This window comes from Neolamprologus brichardi, chromosome 10, assembly GCF_056152115.1.
Source record: "Neolamprologus brichardi isolate AB-2024 chromosome 10, ASM5615211v1, whole genome shotgun sequence".
In the NCBI taxonomy this organism is placed as follows: domain Eukaryota; kingdom Metazoa; phylum Chordata; class Actinopteri; order Cichliformes; family Cichlidae; genus Neolamprologus; species Neolamprologus brichardi.
Genome location: NC_142113.1, coordinates 29,111,577 through 29,136,989, shown reverse-complemented (window position 1 = coordinate 29,136,989; position 25,413 = coordinate 29,111,577). Strand labels below are relative to the sequence as shown.

General features: G+C 39.9%; 1 protein-coding gene across 3 annotated transcripts in view; it reads left to right on the top strand.

The window, feature by feature from the left end:
* The window catches only part of tmem132e (transmembrane protein 132E), a 437,959-nt gene that overhangs the window by 273,702 nt on the left and 138,844 nt on the right, over positions 1 to 25,413 (top strand). The window contains exon 1 of one of the 3 annotated variants that reach the window (XM_087847501.1): positions 24,574 to 25,035. The exons of the other annotated variants lie outside the window; for them this stretch is intronic. Coding sequence (XP_087703627.1) covers positions 24,957 to 25,035 — 79 coding nt within the window. The 5' untranslated portion in view covers positions 24,574 to 24,956. Of the gene's footprint in view, positions 1 to 24,573; positions 25,036 to 25,413 lie in introns of those variants that run through there. 3 annotated transcript variants of the gene reach the window in all.

Genomic DNA, 25,413 nt, shown 5'->3' with positions numbered 1-25,413 from the left:
CATAAACTGGCAACCTGGACACATTTCTGGGAACAGCAGCCTTGACATTTTTTTTTTAGCCTTGGCTTTTACAGTGGTGCACCAGTGTTTGGCAGAGTGTTGTCAACTTGGTTTGAAATATCTTCATCCAGTGCCACGTGTTGAGGTTCAGATAGGGTCTGTTTTTTGTTGATATCAAATAGTTTGTTACTTAATAGTTTATTCCTCCAATGGCACTGCAGCCTATCCCAGTAGAGATCAGGCAGCAAAACACTGTGACATTTACCCATCCATCCATTCATTAATCCATCCATCCATCATCTATCCATACATTTTTTTTTACATTTATCTAGGACTGGGTTGTGGTAGCAGCAGAGGTGTTTCCAGGCTAGCCAAAAGATGTAATCTCTCCAGCATATCCTGGGTCTGCCCTGGGACCTCCAGGGTGGGACTCACCTCACCAATGAGCTGCCCAGGAAGCTTGCTTGCGAGATGCCCAAGCCACTTCAACCAGCTCTTTTTGATGTAGCGGTTTTAGCTCATTCAGAATCACCACTTAGCTTAGTCTTTGGACTCTGGCAGGAAACTAGTGCGCTGGGAGAACACAAACATCTATCACATAGGCCTAGTACTAAAAAAGTAATATTATTCCATAATAAATTGTGACTTAGAGCAGTTTCATGCTTGGATCACAAGTCTTGTACTCTATACCTGAATTCCCCGATGCCTTTTTTCCCTACAAAGTAACCATTAGTGTCTTTGCAGTCTCCTTCGAAGCAACTCAAGTAGGCCTCTGCCCCGTTTAATGGTCTGAAAACAAAAGCACAGACTTCTTCCCTCTCAAGGGCCATTAGAGAACAATGCTCAATCTGACATTCACAACATCCACTTAACCAGCTTCTACGTTGGCAACGTTCTTTGTCATCCACCTAGTCCTTTTGTCTCGGCTATTTGATCCATAAACAAACATTCTCCTTACCCTCCCATTCATTTTTCAAACCCACAGCCATAATATCTCCCCAGACAGCAAGCGCTACCCCATATATGCTTCTAAGCGGTGAGCTCCGGCGCTTTCCATTAGCCACATGAGCAAAGCGTTAACCTTCGCCTTTGTAGCATAGCAGGAAAATGGCTCTGGAGGGATGGTTGTTTCCTGCATTCACCGTGGTTCTTCAACGGGGTAAAGTTCCTGAGTGCTTTTAAAGTCAAAAATCTGAGACTATTGTTCTTTCAATCAATAAAATATGTGCCTTCACGTGTCAGGGTTTTGTGAATATTTAATCCCGCTGCTTTTATCTGCCAATTCACTACAGAAGGATCAGGATATCTTGTCTTGTCAGTGACTTTGAATTGTTTCCTTTTATATGCTCCATTTGAAGACAGGAAACAGTAAACCTAAAATCACAAAGGGACTAGAAAAGCCCACATCAAGGTGCTTTTTTTCATGTGAGGCACATTTCTGCTCACAAACCATTCCCGTCTTATGTTTTGGTTCATATGTATTGTTGTTAATATCTCATAATTACAGAATCAATGCAAATGAGTGTCACATATTTAGGATCAGAATTAAAAAATCCTTTTTTATTACATTATACTGATATTGACATAAAGTCAATAGTATACTGATTAGTGTTGTAAAGTAAATGAAGAACATTTTTGATTCGTAATCAAATGCATAAAGGTTTAAAGCCTTCCATATGAATAATTGCAGCACATTTTCTACAGAGACTATTTCAGCATACACCAATAAGGCACAACAATAAAACCTAATATTGTATAGGTTCACCTGTTAAGGCCAAAGCAGCTCTGATCCACTGGGAAATGCATGGATTGGGATGTTCTACGTTTGGCACTGGGACATTGACAGTGGTCCTGGGTTTGTTATTAGGACCTAGACTGACACACGTGTGGATCTGAGGAGTTGGAGGCCAGGACCTCACCTTTGTTCTTCAAATGGTTTCTGAGCAGTTCTTACTATGTGATGAACCACATTACCTTGCTGTGGGAGACCACTGCCATTGTGGAGTGTCGAAGGGTGTTAGGTTGGTGGTCTGCAGCAATGTTTAGGGGGGTTGTAGTTGTCAACGCAGCATCCACATAAGTAGACCCAAGGTTCTGCCGAAGAGCAAGGGATTTAAATGTGATTGTTGGTTTGTTGATCAAGTCACATGTTATTGGTTTTCATGGGTTGATGTAGTTTTGAGGTATCTGTTACATTATGGCGTTGTTTTTGTTGCAGTGGCTGTAAAACTGTTAGATTGCTGTTGGTTCAGGAATTTTGGGGCTTTTTTATTTATTTATTTTATTTTATTTTATTTTATTTTATTTTATTTTTTATTTTTTTGCCTGTCCCGTTTGGTTCTTTTGCCATCAGAATTATTGTCTAAAGGCGAGGAAAGATGCCCAACGGATTTACTTTACCAAATTGACCATCCCAGCCTTGCCGTAATGGTCTATTTGATTCACCTTTTATTGTTTATTTTATTTATTTTTTTATTTTCACTTGCTAGATACAGGAAAGACTTGAATGAGGATTTTGGGGCTTTGAGAAAATGGCAAAAAGCCTTCTGACACTTTGTTTAAAATAAGCATTTTTTAAAATCCTGTATTCTGATTCGGTAAGTTCACTTTAATATCAATGAAAATGTTAATAGTTACTGAATTAAATGTCTTATTTTCCAACATATAATAAATGTTGGTTTTCTTTTGCAGCAAACTCCACTATGTCCTTGCACTCTTTCTCTTTTTTCTCCCATGTCTTAGAAAACAGCTGCAAAATCACAAAAAATACAACTAGAAGCTTTGAAAATAACGAAAGAATTCAAAATGAAACACTGATCATCCATAATTGCACATTACAACCTCATACAATGACACAAAAAGACTCACTCGGCATACTTCATTGCCAAACAATAGCAGAATAAACAGAAGAAAATACATGCAATTGTCTCAAAATAAATGAAGATAAGTATAAGATTTACGTAAAATAATATGATGTGTCAAAAATAAATAACTATCAATGTACTGTTGTTATGTAAAGCAAATTATGGTGCAAATGAGTATATGGAGCTGGCAAACAACATAATAACATACTGAAGAATCTGATAAAAGCAGCATGTTTGCGTCTTCTGATTGGTGGGCCTGTGGATGTTTTAAGCTTTTGCTAACAAGGGAAACTAGTGTTTAGAGCAGGGTGGGTTATTCATTTTCCCCGAGGTGGCCACATGAGGAACTGGGAATGTTGTGGGGCCACAGCAATAAGGTTAACTCAGCTCTTCTTAGTGTTAACAGATTATTAAGATTATCTCTTTATAAGCTATTGGCCCTCCAAAACAGTCCCAGTTTCTCATGTGGCTGCTTGGGAAAATTCAATTCAATTCAATTTCTTTATTGTCCCACAAGGGGAAATTAGTTTAGCAGCAAGATAAAAATAAACAGAACAATACTATAAGATAATAATAACAATAATAATGATGGAAAGTTCAAGGACAATTATTTGCCATTAAGGAGACAAGATGCAGTAGGGATAAAAGAGACCTGGAGTCTTTTAGTCCTCCTCAGAGGTACTCTAAAACGGCGGCCGGAAGGCAACAACTCAAACTCACTGTGAAGTGGATGGTTCACACAATTAATAATAGAATGAGCCTTTCTAAGCACATTTCTATTGTAAATGGCCAAAAGTCCATCTTGCCAGCACCCTGAAATTTTGCTAGCAGTTTTTACCAGAAGTCCCAACCGGTTCTTATTCTTCACCGTCAGGTTACCAAACCAGGCAACAATACAAAAAGACATCACAGATTCGATAAAACTTCTATAAAACAAAGACCACATCTCAGATGACACATTAAAAGATCTCATTTTCCTTTAAAAGAACAGTCTTTGTTGAACTTTTTTAGTAGTGGCATCAGCATGAGATTCAAAACACAGTTTATGGTCAAGTACCACAGATAGATATTTATAACTCTCAACGATCCCAATATTGGCAGTTTTAATGATAGTAGGTGATGAGCTATAAGAGGACTTCCTAAAATCAATAATCATGTCTTTAGTTTTTGACACATTAAGTGAAAGGAAGGACTCATCACACCAATTCACAAAATCATCTACAACCTGTCCATGGCCTGACTCGTCCCCCACTAGAAGACTGACGATTACTGTCTCGTCAGCAAACTTCAGGATGCGTCTGTTCGTGAAATTGCTGCGACACTCATTTGTGTACAGAATGAACAGAAGGGGAGAGAGGCAACAACCCTGGGGTAATCCAGTAGAGGAGGAGAGCACATCAGAAAATACATGATTCACCCTACTAAATGAGTTATCCATCTCTGATTTAGTGGTTTCTGCTAACAAACCATGATTTGGAAGAAGCTCGGCGCGGGATTTAGTGAGATTTGATTATCTTATTCTACGCACTGAGAGCGTTGATGTCATTCTCTCATTTTGACAGAGTTTACAGACTGTTGCATCTGAACACTATTCCAGAAAAAACTCCTGTTTTTACACAGAAGATATTCTGTTTCATTTACTGCAGATTTGATTATGATTTCATCTTTCTTTTTTTTTAAACTCTGTTCTGCAAACAATTATAATTCTGCTTCTTTCTGCAGTACAAGCCAGACGAAAAGCACCTTTTTCTCTCGGCCTCAAAATCTTTAAAACAATCTGTTTAATTGCACTAAAGATTTTATGGATATTTTTCCCTCTCTGACTGTTTTCTTCACATCACCACACCCAGTAATCAACTTCGACGCAAAGCCTTTAGACCCATTAAAACTATTATGATGTCCCACTCTCACACTTCTGGGACCGAGTGCATCTTGTCATTGTACCTTGCTGATAGGAATTTAACTGCTCTCTGTTTTAGTCACATTAATGGAAAAGAGATTAAGTCAAAGAGCATGCCAATCACTGTTAATTAAGGCAATGGATCTGTTGTCATTTATCCTAAATAATTATTGTTGTCTTTATCTTTGCACACATTATTGAATTCATTATCCAATCTGCATAAATTGGTGTTTGGCTTCTTTGTTTATTCATGATTTGTCTCCTTCCTTGAACGCTTTCTGATCTCACAGAGTAATGCAGTGACATTGTCGTTTTGATGAAAAGTGCTGGAAATCAATAGCTGACAAAGCCTCCATCGAAATGAACAAACAGATAAATTACATGCAAAGAGCTCAAATTCCTGTTTTGTCTTTAGATAAAGACTAAATCTTTACACTCAAAATAACATGCAAACTATTTGTTTTTCATCATTTTTGCTGAGGTGCTGTGTATTTAACACTACGAGGAATAAATGGCATCCAGATGATATCTCTGCTAGACTCAGAGTGTCACAACAGATGAATTCAAAAGTGTTTACAGATTTGGAGAGTGTGTGTGATATTAATGCACATAATAAATCGGCTTTGTCTTCACTGAATGCCCTTTTTAAGCTTTTAAAAAGAAATGAGAAATAGCAGTTTTCAGCTCCATTTAGACGAAGACAAAGTGTAAAAATAAATGTAATGAAAAACTCGAGGTTTCACGTGTCTCGTATGGATCCAGTGCTCAGGATGAATGGAACGTTTCTATCCCACGAACGTGTGCATGAAACAAAATAACTGATACAAGGTAAAAGGAAAGGGCTTATTGTGAATAAGCATGTTGGGTCTCCTGTAAGTGAACACAACTGTTGTGTTCGACTAATTTGCGACTTGTCAGTATTTTATTAATCTGTTGCACTTTAGTTTCAACAAACTTGAAGTGAAGCAGAAGTGTTTTTCTGTAGATACTCTTGAACATAAGTTGGTTTTTGTGACAGCTTGTTTTATTATCTGATCGTGCAGATCATTTTGGTTTGATTTGGTTTTATGAAAGTGATGTTTAAGAATACAATTCCTCTGAAACAAATCTTTTACCTTTAACCATTGTGGCACTGCATAAGGTGTTTAGTTATCTCTACAATGGGCAGATGGGAAAAACAATCATTAAATGTGCTCTTTACCTGAGAACTTGCACAACTATCAGCTGACTTAATTTCACATGAAGGGGGGAAAAAGCATCTTTTTGAAAAGTAATTCTGAAGATAAAGTGCAAACCATCTCCAGACCAGAAACAACTATCCTTTCAAACATTAAAGCTGTCGGAGCACTTGCAAACACAACACCCTGACCTTTTTCATGCACAATTCATGATGCTAACACGCAGCTTCCAAGTGAAGAACTACTAACCGAGAATGATATTAAAGTTAAATGTATGCTGACCCATCAAAGCAGCCAAAGCTTGACTTTCAGTCAGTAACAAAAGCAGAAATGAGCAGCAAGGCTTGTAGGCTTGTCACTGTGAAAGTGTAAAAAAAGAGATGTCTTCATGAATGTACACTGAATGCAAAGAGTTTACAACACGATCAAAACCGCTGGTTACACTGAAGAGCAGGAGGATCTGATTATCCAGGGAATATCTGAAAATTTGCACCGTTTCTGAAGAAAAAACAATCTGGGGACAGATTATCGAAAGAATATATCATCATCTGTCCCTTCACCATCAACCATGGTAGAACCAGTGTTATGGTGTGGGCGTGTATTTGGGCTGTTCGATATAACGATATATATCGGATGACGATATAAAAACGTCTGTCGTTTCATTTTACGCTATCGTTTGTTTCGTGGTGTCGCAATATTTTTTCACTGTTTTGATGGTCACTGTAGTGGTTATATTAATTAAAGTTCTCTCTTTCTCTTATATTTAATATAACCACACTACAGACGGACAAGCGCCTGTTTTTATGCGTTGTCGTTAGCAACAACGGCGGTAAAACCATCACGTGTCCGCTTGTTTATTTTCCACATAAACCTTTCACAATAAAGCTCAAGATCCTGTTGAGACTTTTCAAAATAAACTGAATCGCATGAAATAGTATGCAGAGTATTTACCGAAGAGAAGTAAAAAAGAGCCGTCAGGTGCTAAAAAATAAACCTTAGACTCAAACGTTAGAACAGGCTTTTCCCTGCAGCACGCCGCCAAGAAAACGGCGGCCGTTACAACCTATGTCTAAAAATGTGTAGCTTCATGCATCAGTAAAGCAATCGACTCCAGATACACGACGCCCAGCTGGAAACACTTCAGCTACCTGAGATTCACAGAATTTACAGAAAATGTTAAATTTTTGTGATTTATATCGTTATCGGACGATAGATGTTTTATATCGGGATATGAGATTTTGGTCATATCGCACAGCCCTAGCTTGTATGGCTGCTCACAGTGCAAATGGATGATAATGGCCAAAAGTGTACTACAAGATAAGATAAGATAAGATAAAACTTTATTAATCCCTCGGGTGGGTTCCTCTGGGAAATTACAAAACCAACCCAAGAGTTTCTCAAGGCAAAGAAAAGTGATATTCTTCAAATCAGTCAAATGATCTTAACGCAACAGGGCAAGTTTCTAAATTTCAGCCGGTCATTAATTACAAAGTCTTTCCATCCTAGTACTGAAAGTCTTACACTGAAAATGATGTTAGGACGTGGGAAAAGAGGACCACGTATAAAAATGGCCTTTGGTAAACCATTTAAATTAAAGCTGAACGTTTGCACTTCAGTTTGAAATCTGCTGTGATGGATGGAGACATCGATGTAACACAGATTAGCAGCAGAACGTATATTATGTCCAAACAGTTACTGATCTAACTCTATACAGAAACTGACTCTTGGTATCAGAACCGTCTGTGTATAGACGACTGCTGGTGCGGTGTCTATTGCATTCATAGTACTTACATCATATTATAGTATTTTCAGTAAGTGGAGTTTCTACAACATTTAAACTTGCAAATATTTAGTTTCAGATCGTCCTTAAGGCGTGTCATCATTACAGTTCTTGCAATTTCTGTTTAATTGTTTAGAATTCTTCAAAGATGCTTACTTTCTTGCTCTTTGCCAGTGTTTTATCAAAGTAGCAGATTTGATTTGTGTTGGTGGTCTTAGCCTCCAGTCTCTTCTCTTAATGACTAAACATTTGTGTTACAAATTCTTTAATCTACCACCACAGAGAAGAGACTGCACTTTGGCGCTATGAAGCTCTTGCACCCTAGGCCACTGCTTGTCCAAGTGCAGCAAGTGTTTCTTCTCAACATCCCTTTTTCTAGTTTGTTGTTATGGTGATTTGGGAGAGAGTTGTGTAACCCATCACCATAGTAACATAAGTAAAAGTAAAAGTAAAAGCTGCGTGCTTGTGTGACAGTGATACGAAGGAAATCTGAAACAAAGATATCCTTTTCTCCTTCCCTCGAGCACCGAGGCTCTTCATTCAGAGGGCTTTGGGGGTGGCCATGACACTATGAAGGCCTGCCATACAATAGACCTCTGCAACAATAGACCAAAGGCTGCTGCTGCTGTTGTTGTTGTTGTTGTTTTATTTGAAATGCATTGCAAGCAGTGAATGAGCTGTAAAACCAAGATGTCATGTGTGTATCCTGTGAGGGGGAAATAGCAGTGTTGATTTAGTTAGAGCCTCTTGACCCGAAAATAAAGGATATTTGATGTCATGCGAATATATTTTACACTAGAGGCTCTACTGAGGTGTCTTTGTACCCTTTGAACAAATATGTGGGCATGAATGGAAACGGACATTTGTGGCTGTCTCAAAAAGGTCTGCTAAAATAGGAGAATTGCTATCTGACCATATGTCATCTTGATTGCATCTTAAACTAATCTTAAAATTGTGGCCTTTAGGGATTAAGTACCCACGTCTCCGCTCATTTCCACTGTCTTACTGTCAGTCTTTTCCTAAGTATGATAGCAGATAATGGATAAGAGAATGTGGCAGTCACATCTGGCATGTTGTAGACTCTGTCATTTAACCCCTTAATACCTGGTATATCATAATTAATAATGAGTTTCTGTGAGATTTTGACACCTCCACATCATCAGTGGGATTTTTATTCCCCGCTCAAAAACATAAATAAATTGCACAACTTATTTTTAACCAGTAAATTACAAAAAATAAAGGAAATATCCTCCTAAGACCTGAACTCTTTCATGGCATGCACTTTTAATTTCTCTTTGCTATTTTGGCCTGATTGGGACCTGATTAAGTTATGGGTTTGTGTCCCACTTACTTTACTTCTCTTTGTTTGAACTTACCCACTTTGATTTTCACCTCCCTCACTGCTTGGTTTAGGATGAGACTGGTTTGTTTGTCCAGTGTCTTTAAGTAATGCCAAGAGGTCCGTGTGTGACGAGCTGAAAGGAGGCCTCTCCCACTGGTACTAATGGCAGCTTGTGCATTTCTGCTTAGGCCAATCACCCAATCACATGGTTTATACACACCGAGGATAATTGCATTCATTTGAAAAGCATAACTAACAAACTTGCAGGATTCGTCTGCTAGTCGTGGCAACTCGTCTCCTTCTTGCTGCCATTCAAAAACAAGTATTTACATAAATGCAGCACAAAATACAAAAATGGACTCTAAAGTTCAAGTGAAGCAAGAAAAAAAAAAGATTTTAAATCGGTGTATTCGACAGTTACTATTTTTATAACCTAAGTTCCCCTGTTAAAGAGGTCATTTGAATGTTTCTCTCGCAATGAACCTGAAACGGCCTTGAGCTAAAATGCAGAGTGCATCTGTGTGAGCAGAGCTTAAAAGAGTGGGAAGAGAAGCCGCAAGGGCTTCCAAACAAAAATATTTTGCCAACAAGAAAATGAAATACGGCTTTCAAAACCAGCGGAAGCACGAGCAATACATACCTTCAGGTAAGAGTCAGAGGTAAAACCCAAATGGAAGATCCCAAGGACTCTCCCTCTCCATCTTCCTTTCAAAGCAAGCACTTTGGAGGGGCCTCAAGCAAGAAGCCAAAATGATTGCAGTCACACTTGCTGCCTCTCAGGTGTAAAGCAGGATGTGGTTTAAACTATTCCGGCTCGCTAATAGCTTTCTTGAACAAACAAAGGTTTCAGAAATGTTAATACCATGACTAAATGAAATGCATACCAGCGAAGGGATGAAGAGTATCCCCACCGGCAATGAAATTTAATGATCAGAGGCAGGAAAATCAAAAGCAGGGAAGGAAATATCCACCCCGATGTTGCCTTACAGCCCGTTGGCAAATAACATGCATGTCTGCAAACCAATCTCATTTCCTCATCGCAGCTTTTCCCGAGGAGCCAAAACGAGGTCTCATTTTCATTTTGCCATTGGAGGGGGAAAAAAAGGATGATGAGATAATCAGACAAAGCTTTGGAAGGTTTAGCTGATCGCCCATAAATTAAAGTTCATTTATACTAAAAATTTAAGGCAACAGTTGTGTGACCTCATCATTGCAACCTAATTAATCCACAAAGGCACGAATGTCAAACAAATTAGGTCTGAAATCAATTTACCAAATGGATCCTCCAGAATCCAGCAGGCATGTCTGGTCAACGTTTGACAAGGTTATCGTTTTCCTAATTTATTTATTTATTACTTTTCATTTGATATCCATGAGCGCTAAATTATCCAAATCCAAAGCCGCTCTTAATCATCCAAGAAACAAGAACAAAGTGAAGGGAATGAAACGCATCTGTCAGTGGATCTTTCCAAAAGCAAAGGTCATCTCGCCAACGTGGTCAGCACTTATTTTTCCCCCCTGATAATTAAGCGCTCTTTTGTGATTGGAGAGGCACCTCTCTATAGGGGTGTAGCTGTGTGTGGCAGAGGAGCAAGCCACTGAGCTGTCCTTCACAGAAAATTAGTTTAACTACCTGAGAAATAATTCCATCAGATCACCGGCAGTGCAAGGAGCAGTCGAATGTTCCAATTATAACCGAGGTGCTTTTTTCATATATTTGCTATGAGACGTTTAAATGTACATCTCACAGCTTTAGCGGTGACCCTTAAATAATATACAAAGATACTTCAGGGTTATTAAAGTTTGCATTCCAAGTCTTAAAATCGAGCAAATATGGTTACATAAAATGACACCGACAGATGGGAAAGAAACACAAGTAGTCAAACATAAAGAAAACCTCACGTTAGACATAAGGTATTAGGTTTATTGAACGTATTGAAAAACACACAAAATGACAAACTTTAAAAATATTACTTAATCTGCATGTGTAAACATCCATCACACTTGCAGAGAAATTCTTTGATCTAATATCTTTGCCACATTTGTGCTGACAAATGCTAACATGCGGCTCAGACTGCGGTTGATATATTCTGGCTAAACTGTTGACTTGTTTACAGTTTATCTGACAGCGTATGATTTTTTAGTCCCAGCAGACGTTGCGTCTCAGCTGTCACTTTGTGAATGCCAACTGAGATGGAAGTATAACAGATAAAACTGACAACCAAGATAAGACGTTCATGATGATTAACTATTCTTTAGGTTTCTGGTTGTTCTGGTCTGCATTCTTCTCAGGTTTCAGAACAGTCGTTTTATTAGATTATTATCTGAAATAAATTAAGGATAATGACCGATTTATATTGTATGTTTTGTTAGAACAAAGCCAACGACTCCTGTTAAAACCGTCTGTATTAATCCATAAAGTTTTGTAACCACTGTGTTAGTAAATGTTAGTAAACTACACTCTACAGCAGGGGTGGGCAACTCCAGGCCTGAAGCGACGGTGTCCTGCAGGTTTTAGCTCTCACTCTGGGTCAACACATCTGAATCACATAATTAGTTCATTCCCAGGCCTCTGGAGAACTTCAGGACATGCTGAGGAGGTAATTTAGCCATTTAAATCAGCTGTGTTGGATCAAGGACACATCTAAAACCTGCAGGACACCGGCCCTCAAGGCCTGGAGTTGCCCACCCCTGGTCTACAGTAATACTGCTGCCCAAATGCTTTCAAAGTGTCAGCACCTCTATGAAAGCAGAGGGTTGTTTTTTTTTACCGTTTTCTGTTCTGGAGTATTCAGGTGTGTGTTGACACAATGCCACAATCTTTCCAGGAGGACCCAGTGAATTCACCCAGTGGTCAGACCATGAAATGCTCAGAAAAACTGCAAAAAACCCAAGTGTCTCAAACTCAGTTAGCATGTTAAACTTCATGAGAATACACTTAGAAAAACACTAAACAAGTGTGGGTGGTTTGGAAGAGTTTCCAGACAGAGCTCTGTGCTCTCTAAGAACATGACAGCACAACTTAGGTTTGCAAAGTTCCATCTAAAGAATTCACAAGACTTCTGCAATCATTTCCTTTGGTCTTCCACCAGAGAGTCCAAAGTCTAGATGTTTGGCCACATTTAGAGAAGAGCAAGCAGAACCTGTGAAACGGCTCATACCAACTGTGAAGCACGGTGATGGAGGGGTGATTATTTGTGCTTGTTTTGCAGTCACTTAGTCGACCATGAATTCCACTATATACCAAAGTATTCTGAGTCAAAATTGAAGTGCTCTCTCCAAGTGCTAACACTTGGCTGAAACTGGGTCATGCAACAGAACAATGATCACAAGCACAGCAGAATATCTACAACAGAATGGCTGAAAAAAAAGAAGATGGTGCAGTGGCCCAGTCAAGCTGCAACCCCAATCTGACTGAAATGCTGCGGTGGGACCTTACAAGAGCTGTGCATAATGGAATGAAGAGTGGGATAATTCCTCCACAGTTATATAGTGAACTGATATTCCTTGAAAACAATCAGTTCATGTTATTGCTGCTCAAGGTGTTGTTTAAGCAACTGAATCATGGGGTGTACTTAATTTTTAACATAAAACATGGGAGAAACGAAGCCAATTTAAAGTGCCTTAAACCTGCATTCTATCTGAAGGCCATCAGATGGTGATAGCTGTGGTCGCAAAGACTTTCAGCCAATGAGCATGCAGTTTAACAGTCAGACCCACCCTTCCTTCCTTGCTACCAAGATGGCGACAGCAGAAACGCTGAGTGTGCTTTTCATGGCCACTCTTTTTTTCTTTTTTGTAATTTCTTCTTTAAAATGAATGTTGCTTGCATTTAGTCTTTCCATGACATATAAGTGGCTAACACCAGAAGGGTGAAAACAAATACGGTAGTTAAAAGTATCTTTCTTCTAGAGGTGGATCCTGTTACAATGTGCAGCCAAGCTTTATTATCCCCAAAGGGCTGCAATTAGAGCTGTGCTGCTGAATCTGGTAAAATACATTGAAAGACCGCCAATGTATAGCCTCCAAATCAGCATAATGTAACATTAATTAGACTCACTGTGATTACACTGAAAGTCTGAAAGGCTTTGCCAGGGAGTAGGATGAAATCGGAGATACAGAGCTGAGACTTTTTGAAGAAGCATCCGTCAACAGAAAGCGAACTTTGCTCTGGGATTGATATGCCAAATAATATGAGGGGAGTCTTGTCTCGGCCAATTGCATGCCTCAGCGTAGTAGTGTCACTCCTCGGGGCTTGGCCATTGACATATCGGTCAAAGTGATGCCATAAGATGGAGGTATACTCAGTAAAATGCAAGTCACGCTCTTGTTTTTATGGCTGCAACTTGATATATTTTCTTTCATTCAAATCATTTAGGACCTTTTCCCATTCTTTTATGTTCATAGATATGTAGCTTATTTCAGAAGCTGGGCCTGCTCATTTAAAAATATGTCATCGTTTTAGATTAAAATGTCTATAATACTCCATAAAGAAACAAAAAGATGGAGGTTTATTGACCACCATGGGGAAATTAGGCTGTTGCATCTGCAGGACAGGATTCTGCAGGAGAGTAAAAACAAGCAACAAAATAGTGAAAACATTGAAAAAATATACATTAATTGAACTAGAAATGGTTAACTTGCATAGATGCTAAACCTCTAGATGTGCTGATATATGGGATATAGAGGAATGCAGATTATCATGGCAACAAAAGCACATTGTGATCTGTATCTTCACAGTAACTGATTTGAGATAAAACTAGCAGGAAAATGTTGAATGGAATGCATCAAATAACAGAGTAAATCCATTTGCACAATTCCTTTTGTGGAGGAAATCCATTTGTAACAGCTGCTGTATAATATTATGAGTCTCAGCTTACCTCACACAGAGTATCCCCCATGGGAAACCCTGTTGTCTAGAGCCATATAGATTGCGTCAGCCTCGGATCGTATTGAGGCACATGCCATGAGGCATTTGCATCCTTTCATCAATACACTACTAATGCATGCAGTGGTTGTGCCTACGAGGCCCCATTTGGCGGCGGGGAAACAGAAGGCTGGGGCCATGTTGGAAGCTGCAGTGAAACAAGGTTCACACTTTCCGCACATAATAAACATCTGCAGCTTCATGGGTCAGCTCTAGTGCGTGAATCTGGTTGGAGGGCACCTCTTTGCCCTCAGCCTCTGTTTTCCTCTCAACTTTTCACACAGATGTTGCGCTTCGCCATACTTGCCGAGGTTACTGCCGAGTCCCACGCCGGCTGAATTTGAATTTAAAAGCTTCCTTTTTACACTGTTTGGCTTCCCTAATGTATTCAGAAAACAGTGTGAGTGTCAAGATAAGCATGCCTAGAACAGAGACCACCACCAGTACTGAGGAGAAACACGAAGCAGACAAGAAGGCAAAGCAAGAAGAGATCAAACAAGAACTAAAGCTGTATAATGTTTGGAATCTGTGCATTTCTGAAGTTCTTGCATGACTGATTTGAATTTTTACTTGGTTACACAAAAACTGTGATAAACTGAATAGAGTTTCAGATTTTTGTGTATTATTCACTCTATTTTGGTTGCCTAGTCGGATATTTGTTTCTTATATCTGTAACTTGCGTCCGTTTCACGATGGAAGCTTGCTGGGCAGTTGATGTGCAGATAATAATATCTCTCTTGCTTTGCATGCTTCTTTGTTACCTGCCATTGCACCATCCAAACTGATGCTGAAACTCAGAGGTCTTTTTAACTAGGAATCTGACTTCCTAATCGACAGAAACCAGACCGTGAGGGATAGGAATAAAATAATACTCACGGTGGGGTTTTTTGCTGTGATGAGACGACCTTAACAACAGAAATTCCTTATTCCATCAGTGCATCTTCTGTTGAAAATTGTGGACAGTGTTAGATTTCTTTGTTTAAAACTCTCACATTCCTCAAGAAGGCACAGCAGAGATCATCTTTGAGGCATTTCGAGATTTCTGGCATGAGTACCAAACTCTTGTGAACTTTTATTGCAGTGCCGTTGAGAGTGTCACGACTAGCTGTCACACCGTGGTTTGGCAATCTAACTGCTCAGTGTGAGAAACTGCTTCAAACTATGGTTTAAAAAATTTCATTGGAAACCCCCCAAAAATCATGACTCCCTCCTTCCAAAATAATAATGAATTGAAAAAAAGAAGTGTCTAACCTCTCATCCATTATCTCATTACTGGTTTTCCATCCACAGTCAGCCAGGTCCCTGAACAGATTAGTCACTGTATTCAATTTAGTTGCAAAGTCATTACGATGTGAGCTACTGTATGTTGAGCTGTATCATGTTACATTGGTTTGAATTTTTCAATTATCCTTTGACTGAAAACCCCCCCCAACAATTAACAGGTATCGGGGGGGAACCCTAATACGGCACTGACAATTATAGTCAACGTCATGGATATTGTAACAAATGTGTCCTAACAGATTGTCATACAGCACTGAAAGGAACAAATGTAGCTACACAGTGTGTTTTTAAGGTGCTACAGAGGAGGGTGTGAAAGGATATCAAAATGCCTGTGGCTAGCTAAAAGCATTAGATTTAACTTTCTCAGAGCACCCTGTGTCATGGATTCTGTTGGAGAGCTTATGCTAGCTTTGTGTTAACGAGCCACTAATGTTGCAAACATTCATACTTTGACATCTCTGAGTTATTTACATTCTACTGTAATCCAACAGTGCAGGTCCCTGCAATAGCTCATGTTATTGATATTGCAATTCATAATATTCAGTAACTTGCAAATGAAAAATAAAATCAAAATGATCATGGATTACACTGAGAGAGTGATAATTGACTGTAAATCATGTTTGAAGTTCTCATATAAACCATTGCAATATTATATAAAATTGAAGACATTTCAAATTAAAAGTTACTAAATAGGGTTATTAGTTACTAATTTGTCCCCTTATAGTTCCATACACGTCCTACATGATATACGTGAGCTTCCATACATGGAGATATGGGGAAACGCATACAAAGCAAACATTAATCCAGTTTATATGGTACAATTATAAGGGGTTCGGAGGTTGTTTGAAATTAGAGACAAACGTTGAACTCAGAGGTTTGTGTGAAGGAACAAAAATGTACAAAAACAAAATGTGTGTGTCGGGGGGGGGGTTAAGTTGTGGCGTGACTGTGATGAGGATTTAACATTGTGTCATTGACTGTGTGCATTTTAAAATGTTCAGAAATCAGGTGGTAAACAAATATCAAAAGAGGGAATGATTACCATTGTTTTTGAAGCATTTGCTTTTGTCCTAGTTTAATGATTCTTTTTAATAAGTCTCTTGTTCGTTTTAGTGAAACGTCTTCAGCAAAGTGTTACTGCAGCTTGGTTGGCATTTGGAATATATAAATGCCAATGCCTAAATATATATAAAGTGTCAGTGTAATAATAAGCTTTAGCCTACACAGGTTCAGTCAGTAATTTGGATTCTGCACATTGAATTCATTCTTTATTCTTTAACCTATTTTTCTAAATTTAATTTCTTACTTTTTTTGTTTGTTTTGGATTTATTTATTTTTTTATAAATGTACTTTTTATTTCTTGCTAACTTTATTCTAGTAAGTTCTTGGAGTTAGCTGAAGGAATGTACCCATAGCTTTCTGCATCATCCACATCTTTAACATGAACTACATTCTGTCAACATGCCTTCGCTTAACACATTAACGTATTTGTGTCTTTAAAAGACTTCTTTTCTTTGTTAGTGTGCACATGGAATATTATGTGCACTAAAAATTCTGCAAAGCCTCACATCATCACTGACAGATATTGCTTTTACTCTGGCACAACATACGCTAGTACTCGTCATCAAGACAAGCAGCAAGTAACAAAACCATGCGGGTTATGGTATTTAATTTTTTTAAGACAAAATGTGTCATCTGTTACTCTGCAATTAAACTTCAGCATTTGACTAATTGGTTAGTAAATATTCGATGTCAAACAGTTGTATCCGCTCTGCTCAGCAGGGAGAGCGACACGACTAAATGATTCTTAGCAGCACCACGTCGTATCTCAGCTTAGTTGTTACTTTATCCAAACAGCCTCCTGGACCGTGAGGGTGACTCGTAATATAAATTATGGATCATTTTATGGGCGCGTATAAAAGATCCATGATGAAATGCTCTATTTTCAACTGATGGTGTCACAGTAGTTACATGTTCTTCGTTTTTAATCTGCAAATTAGGCCTCATTAAATCTGCACTATGCATTTCATTTGGAAACACACTGCTCTTATCAGCCAAGATTACTGAGACACTAACAGATCAAATATTCCATCTTTACTGTCCCTTTGCTATCATCACATTGAAGCTTGTCCTTTATTACTTATCTAAAGGAAAGGATTGAACTAGTGATAAAACTAGATCCCACAGCCAAAGTTAAAAACTCAGAACTGCTAATTAGACTTTTCATCAGTTGATGTGCAAAGCCGATAACGTCAGAGTAAAGTGGCCTCACAGTGTGAGGTGCAGTAAACAGTGCAGTGTGATAAAGTGTTGTGTGTGTTAAATGTTGCGAGTTTGCAGAGTTGTTATAAACTGTTAACAGATGTTACTCTGATAGACAGACAGATGTGTTGCTTTATAAAGAGTTATTGCATAAGGTCTGAAAGATTTCCGGTATCCTGCATCTGTCTGTTAGAGAAAGTGCTAAGCTGCCTGTCCAGGAAGTGATGCAGAGGGTGCTCAGGATGATCTGTGTTGGATAACAGTTTGTTCAGCCACCTCCTCTGCACCACAGCTTCAAGTTTTAACAGGCAGTCACAGAGCCGGCCTTGCCGATCGGTGTTTTCAGTCTGTTGGTGTCACCACCTCTGATGCTGCACCTCCAGCAGAGTGCAGACAGGCGGGCTGTGCTTGCCACAACTGGTGATTTCAGCTTCATTAGGAGATACAGCTCTTCTTGTGCCGCACGGGTTGTTGACGTGGCGGGCTGTGTATTGTAGCTTGGCCTCTACCATCTGAAGTTGATCGCAATCTCTCCGATTGTATTCACATTCAGAAGCAGATGATTTACCCACCTCGGGAGAAATGGGGGAATAAATTAGTCGAAGACAAATTGTTCCATCCTGGTTTGAGTATATCTGTAGACACACTGGAAAAGCAGAAGGTAAAATACGCAGAGTTGACAGAGCTGAGACTTGAATTTGATCAGTGAGACAAATTCCTGATGTTGAGCAGGCTCATTTATAAACCGGTCAAGTTTTCATTGGATCTTACTGCTGTCTTAAAAGATGATTATCTGAGACAAATAAAGATAATTTTTTACAGATTTAATTGGGATCAGGCTTAGATGAGAGTGAAGGCTACACCTCGGGAGGTGACTGTAAGAAGCATAATGAAAGTTTGTGATGTCTCAAGGAGAACTAGTATAGACTAACTCCTCTGGGTTAGCCAATCAAAAGTGAGAGCAAGTGCCACATGTAGTGTGATGTCAGCAGCCTGGCATTTAATCTGAATGCAGAACATAGAGGCCCAGCATGAGGAGGTTGACTTTAAAAAAAGGGTATAAGGTCAAGGTCAAATTTATTTATATAGCACATTTCAAACAGCCGATGCTGCACAAAGTGCTTAACAATATAAAAAATGGTATTAAAAAGCAACAATGTAATACAATAATAACAATAAAAAACAATAATAGGACAATAAAAGAATTAAAACAATAACTAAACTAATTCAAATAAGACCAAAATGCTTGGGTCATAGTGTGTTAAAAGCCGGGGCATAGAAATGTGTCTTTAGTAATGATTTAAATTGCTCAAGTGTTTGTGCAGATCTAATATTTAAGGGGAGACTATTCCAAAGTCTGGGACCTGCCACAGAGAAGGATCTATCACCACGGGATTTGAGGTTAGTCCGTGGGATGGACAGCATTAGTTTTGAGCTAGACCTCGTGGTTTTTCCTGGAGCATAGGCAGAGAGGAGCTCAGACAGGTAAGGAGGGGCTCGGGCATTAAGTGACTTAAAAACAAAAAGTGGAAGTTTAAATTGGATCCTATAGGAGACAGGAAGCCAGTGTAAAGAAGCTAAAACTGGGGTTATATGCTCTCTCCGTTTGGTACCAGTTAGCAGGCGAGCAGCTGCATTTTGAACCATCTGAAGACGATGGATGGTGGCCTGATCTAGACCATAATACAATGAATTGCAGTAGTCCAATCTGCAAGTAAGAAAAAGGTAAAAGAACCATCAATGTAGACATCGAGGTTTTTTACATGTGTTTTACAATACGAGGAAAGGGCGCCCAGAGTGCTGTCGATATGATTAAAGTTGCCAAAAATGAGGGCATCATATTGAAATTAAAAACCTGTTTGCCAAGAGCAGTAATTAAAGTACCTGTAAATGTACTTATATTGTTACCCTTAATATTATTCACTGCATTCATCGTGACATCCGCAGTAGCGAAAGGTCTGAAGGTTTGAAATGGATAAAAGAGCGTTTTGAAAGCTACTTCCTGGCTGTTTGAAGATTGATTTCGAAGAGATGTAGATTTCGATCCATTTCCTGGCAGTCGATAGGTTTTTGTTGGGATTGTTGTTTGTGTTTTTTGTGGAGTTGGCAGCATTGTAGCCTATTTATCTTTTCAAATCTCTGCCCATAACCCACAACGTCCTCGCCCATAACTGTGATAAATGAGAAAACGCTCAAATAAAACCGTTGGACCAAACGGCTCCTCTACGGTACATTTTCATTTTTTTACTGTGCTACTGGTGGACATTTGATGTTTTAACCCCCGTGGAGCCAAATAGCATGCGCGCTGCAGCGTGGGCCATAACTGACCTTCATAACCATGCTTCTGTTTCATTTCAGTGTCGGCGGCACATGATGTGATTACCGACACGGCCATTCGCATCTTAGAGTAGTTTTAATCTGATGGAAATATGGTAGGCATGCGTGCACGCCTCGGGGAACATGTAACACAGTGAAATATATGACAAACAGCCCGTAGAATGACTGATTTACTCGGCTTTACTCTAAATCACCAGAGTGATCTGACTTCATGCAAACGCTCAGACAGAGCAAACCTTCCCCAGCGAGATTGAAGCATGAATGTGATTTCTGTATGCATATAGATGAAAGCTGGTGAAATATGAAGCCACACACGCTTCGAGTGTGTTCGATATAATCTGGCTGCAGTCTTTTGGTAAAGGTTATCTGAATCTGACTGAGATTGGAATAGACATTCCTTAGAGAGGGGCAAAAATAGGACTAACACCACGAGTGTTTCAAGTGCTAATATAGCCTTCAATCCCCCAGCTTGCACATCTTTTCATCTGCACTTTAGGTTGCATTCATTGCTAAATGAATGGTAACGCGAACCTTTTTACATTACGGGACGTTTGCGTGGACGTTTTAGCGGAAATTGAGTTTTTAAGAGCAACTGCAAACTGAAATGTGGTGCAGACTGTGGAGCATTGCTCGAGTCTTATAGCTGAGTGAGTTGAAAGGTATTATTTCACCAATCCAAATAACAGCAGTACAGTAAGGCTCACAGCTGAGTAAAAGAAGGGAGGGAATGAGGGTTAAAATGAAGATCGATAGGGAAACCCTTCGAGCTGGAACATTAGTAATGCTGTAAGGATGCTCCATCTCTCTCTAATCCTTCTCAACAATTTCTCCCGACCTTTTACTTGAAGAGACATTTATGCACTTCTCTCTCTCAAGATCAAATGTCTGCCCTCCTCATAACGTCGTCTCTGTGTATTTCCCCTTGACTTGGCTGACTGCTTTTATGTTTGACAGCTTTTGTATGGGCAGCGGGAAACACAGTTAAGTGTTTTATTTATCTACAGAATGGGGCTTTTTTTCGCTTTAGTCAGCTCTTCAGGAAATGAAACATTGGCACGAAACCCACTTTCATATTCTGCATACCTACAGGATGCAGCACACCTGGCTGAAGTGGAGGAGGCGGTTGTGTTTGAGTGGATTAGGCTGAAAAGGTTTTGTTTGCGCAATAACAACATACGCTGAGGAATATATGGTATGCACTGCTTTTTTTTGTATTCGAGATATTTTGCTTCACAGATTTTTTTTCACCACCACGAGCTATGCCTAAGGCTCTGTTCAACCCAGTGAATTTAGTTTTAGTAGCTAAAAGGCTAAAGCTCTTTCGTCTTGTGAGATTAGTGACAAAATTGCTTTCCTGCGTTCGCTTCTGGGGGAAATACAAAACATTTGGGGATTTTTTCAAAGTTAATCTTAAACACCAAAAAGTTTATTTTTGATCAACCCATCCAGCAGGATGAATCAGCAGTATTGTCACTAGAATCATCGCCTATTTTTCCCCTCAATCATGTGTCGGCGCAAATTGTTAGTGATATGACAGTCAAAGTAAAACAGTGCGTCTCGCCCTGCCCTGAAATGGCTGTTTTTTTTATTAATTGACATAAGACAAAATATTCTGACAGATAAAAACAACAAAAAAAAATTACCCTTTACTAGAAAACCACTCATTCCCCAGATACTCACACACACATTGAGCAGATGTTTCACTTAATGGGAGAACAACAGGAAGAAAATTCGATTCAATTTGGCCCGGGGTCTGATAGGACATCAAGTGATAGAGGAAAGCGATAGGGTTTCACATCGGAAGCCCATCTGTGTCCGTGCTTCCCTTCAAACCCACCTGCCCTGTGATGTTGTTAGGCTGAAATGAGACAAGCACACCCTGATGCATCATAGGCTGTAATCACCTTCTTAACTGAAACCATAAGGGTTCGGAGTTGAGAGCAAAGGCCAAGGATTTGTTTTGCTTAATGGCATTTGGTCCTTGTGTTGCAATTGTGCAGTTTCATTGCATTTAAAGGAGATTATAAGGCTTCTGGGCAGTATTCAGGTGACCTTCAGGTCTAATGTGAAAGTATCAACATGTCAGGGAGGGTTCACGGTGCTTAGGAGCTTGCCAGAGGCTACAAAGCATTGTGCCTTTGGAAAACCATACCATACAACAGTTAAAAAATGTTACAATTTTAAGAGAAAAATCATTTTTAATTTAATGTCAGCAGCACAAAGAAGTTAAGATGGAAAAACTGGAAAAGAAAGCGGCGCTAAAAAGAAACAGCTGCAGGAACATTTTGCTTATAATTATATTAATTACATGCAAAAACAGGTCAGTGACATGATTGGGTTTAAAAAGAAAAGCATGTAACAATGGCAGAGTTTATCAATGTGCAGATCTTCACCAATCTATCTCTCAAACTACAAATTTTGAAAGAGTTACAGAGTATTGTTCCGAAGATTCAGAAGATTCAGAGCATCTGTAGAAATCTCTGTGCGCAAGGGGCAAGCCCAAAAATCAATATAAGGTGCCCGTGATCTTCAGGCCCTGCAGGCAGCACTGCATTAAAAACAGGCATGATGCATGTCTGTGATGGAAACCAGTGCATGGGCTCAGGAATACCTCCAGAAATCACAGATCACTGTGCCATCCACAAATGCAGATTAAAGCTCTGCATGCAAAAACATAAGACCTGTGAACATGATCCACTCAGTCAAAACTCGCGTTTCTTTTTGGAAAACATGGGTGCTGCATCCCCCAGACCAAAGAGGAGAGGGACCGTTCGGCTCTGCATCTCTGATGGTATGTGAGTGCATTACTCTATAAAACGCAGTTTTAAAGGTAGCCGGTGTGAAAATCGATGCTTTCCCAGCAGATGAAGTGAAAATGGGACTTTCCCTCTGCAGAGATGGTGGTCCAAAGAAAGTTGTTATTAAAATTTTGAAAATTGGTTGGGGAAATCCCCCAAATTTGCTCATTTTAAAATGTTAGAGGTAATATCAGAAACACCTCTGAACTAAAGACTTGCATCTAACAGCCAAAGCACAAGATCCAATATCCCTGCTCTTCCTGACTTGAACCAACAGGTCGATCTGTGAGGATGCAAACCCTGTTGTTATTGGCTTACTCACACTCACAATGTAAGCAAGCTGTTGGAGTCACAGTTTTACCATAAATGGGGATTTAAATGGGGAGAGGCTGCAGGGCCTCTCCCCATTTTAACGAACAGATGCTGGAGAGAGAAGCAGTCAGCAGCACCAAGTCGGAAGCGAACAACTTTATAAGCTAAACATTAAAATGAAAAGCAAGCTGGAAACCAGTTTGTTTTGGGCTGTTTAGCCAGCAGCGGGTGCTTGTGGAGCACATGGAGACACATTTCTTTAAGTGCCTTGCTCAAGGCCACTTCAGCAGTAGTTTAAAATCCAGTGGAGAACGTTATGTATTAAAAGTCCCAGCAGGTCTGGGGATTCTCGGAGCTCTAGGCTCATGCTGCCTCAAGACATAGTGGGATAGATGGAGCAAACTGGTGGGTAATGCTGTTCCAATATCTACTTACTTTTTAAATACAGCAATAAAATCATATAGAGCTTTAAACGGTGGCGAGGTAAAAACATACACTTTGATATTAAGGTTGGCAGGCAGACTAGGTGTGGATCCCCATACGTGAGGCGCATTTTAGATTCCTTTCCTGAGGCCAGGATCAGTAGTAGAAGCTGGCAATTTTAGTTTATCAGGTGACCTGGAAATATACAAATGTTGGGAGATCTCTGTGTTTGGACCCAGGACAACGAGCAGATGGGACCCTAGCAGAGAAGCCCTTAAGAAAGTCTGCGGATCGCTGTGTGCATTTGTCTCTTTAAATGTTGATCAAGTGAAGAGCGGCTCAAAAAGTGAGACATGCATTCCTGTGAGGTGGAAACTAGACTTAGTCCCTAAGTAGCTTCTCTCATCATTATACTTCCTCCAGCCCTCTCTATGCTCATTTGTAAGTACGGGATGTTTCTCCGGCTGTGGCTTCATCTTTTGTTGCCCCACTGTTTGCCATTCAGTTTATGGAGCCCACACACACACACACACACATCCGTGGATCCTTCTCTCTTTTATTATGGGAATTCCAGGCACATGTGAGTGAAGCAGCGAGCCAGCCCAGATACCCCTCCCCCTCTTGCCGGTACCCCTTCATTTTCATGGATTTCTCATGGGGCTAAAGCAGACGAAAAGAGGGGGAGGAAGAGGGGGAGGAGAAGGAGGAGGAGAAGGGAAGCAGAGCTAGGCTAATTCATCAATAACCTTTACCTAATCCCTCCCTTTCCCGTTCTCCTTCTTACTCTCTCACTCTCTCTCTGCCTAGAGGCATTCAGGCAATACATCCATCCCCCACCACACACACACACACACCCACACACACACAGTCCTTATAGACACACTTGCATGCACTCACATAAGAGTCTGCCTGAACAAGTCCAGAGAGAGAGCATGAATCGAGCTGAAGAGTGTTTTTTCTTTCACCTCTGTGTGTGTGTGTGGTGTAAGTCGAGTCCTCTGAGGGGCTGTGTGTCTTAGCTATGACCCGGAGCTAAAATGGTGATTATAGACTAGAGACTAGGTGTGGCGAGATGGGGCGGCGTCAGAGGCTTTGTCTATAGTTCCGTACAGCCCACCAACCGGGAGGAGGCTCTGCCTATCTATCAGAGTGTGTCCCGGAGCCATGCACAGTCTGAGATTGAAAGAGCTGCTGTGTGGGGCTGAACCACTCTTAAACCAAGACCTAAGCCACAGGGAATTAGACAAGCGCAAGTTCAAGAAGCTCGGTGGAACCTTTGTAGCCAGAACATGACCAAGTGAAGAACTGCAGATTGCTGTTTTTATTTTTATTTATTTTTTTATTCTTGAATTCAGCCTTCTTTTGCAACACACATGAAAAAGACTTTCTAAGGAGCTACCAAAAAAGAAGAGAAACTTCTGTGGACTACTTCCAAGTAACACAATTGTTTGAAGAGACTTTTCTGTTGGGGAGTTCCCAAAATATCCTCTTGATTCTGCCTTTTTTCCCCACATTTAAAGGATGAAATCTCAATGATATAACCATTTGGAATATGGGACTTTTAATCTCTGATTTGGACCATGGTAACAGGCAGCTATGTTTCTGTGCTCAGCTCTGGGTGATTTTGATAAGTATGTCCCATTTACTCTCTTTGTTATTTGTGATTTCGACCTAGATTAATTTTGCGGTGGCGTCTTGGGTGTTTGGTCAGGTATTTGCTCGTCTCCAGGAACTTGAAGAGTTTTGAGTTTGGCTAGTTCACAGGTGTCGCTTCAGATTAATTGAATCCAAACACTCGTGCAACATGTTTTGCCCGAGACAAAGATCACACGGGGCGCAGCTTCTTAATGTCGACATGTTTCAGTGTATAACCTCTGCTCCGGATGCTTGACAGCAACCAGTTATCATCTGATTAGTGTGTTTTGACCTCCTCCCCTTTTGCCCCCTCAGCTGACTCTGTAGACCACATTTGTGTCTCTTCCTAATTATACCATATATTCATTGCCACA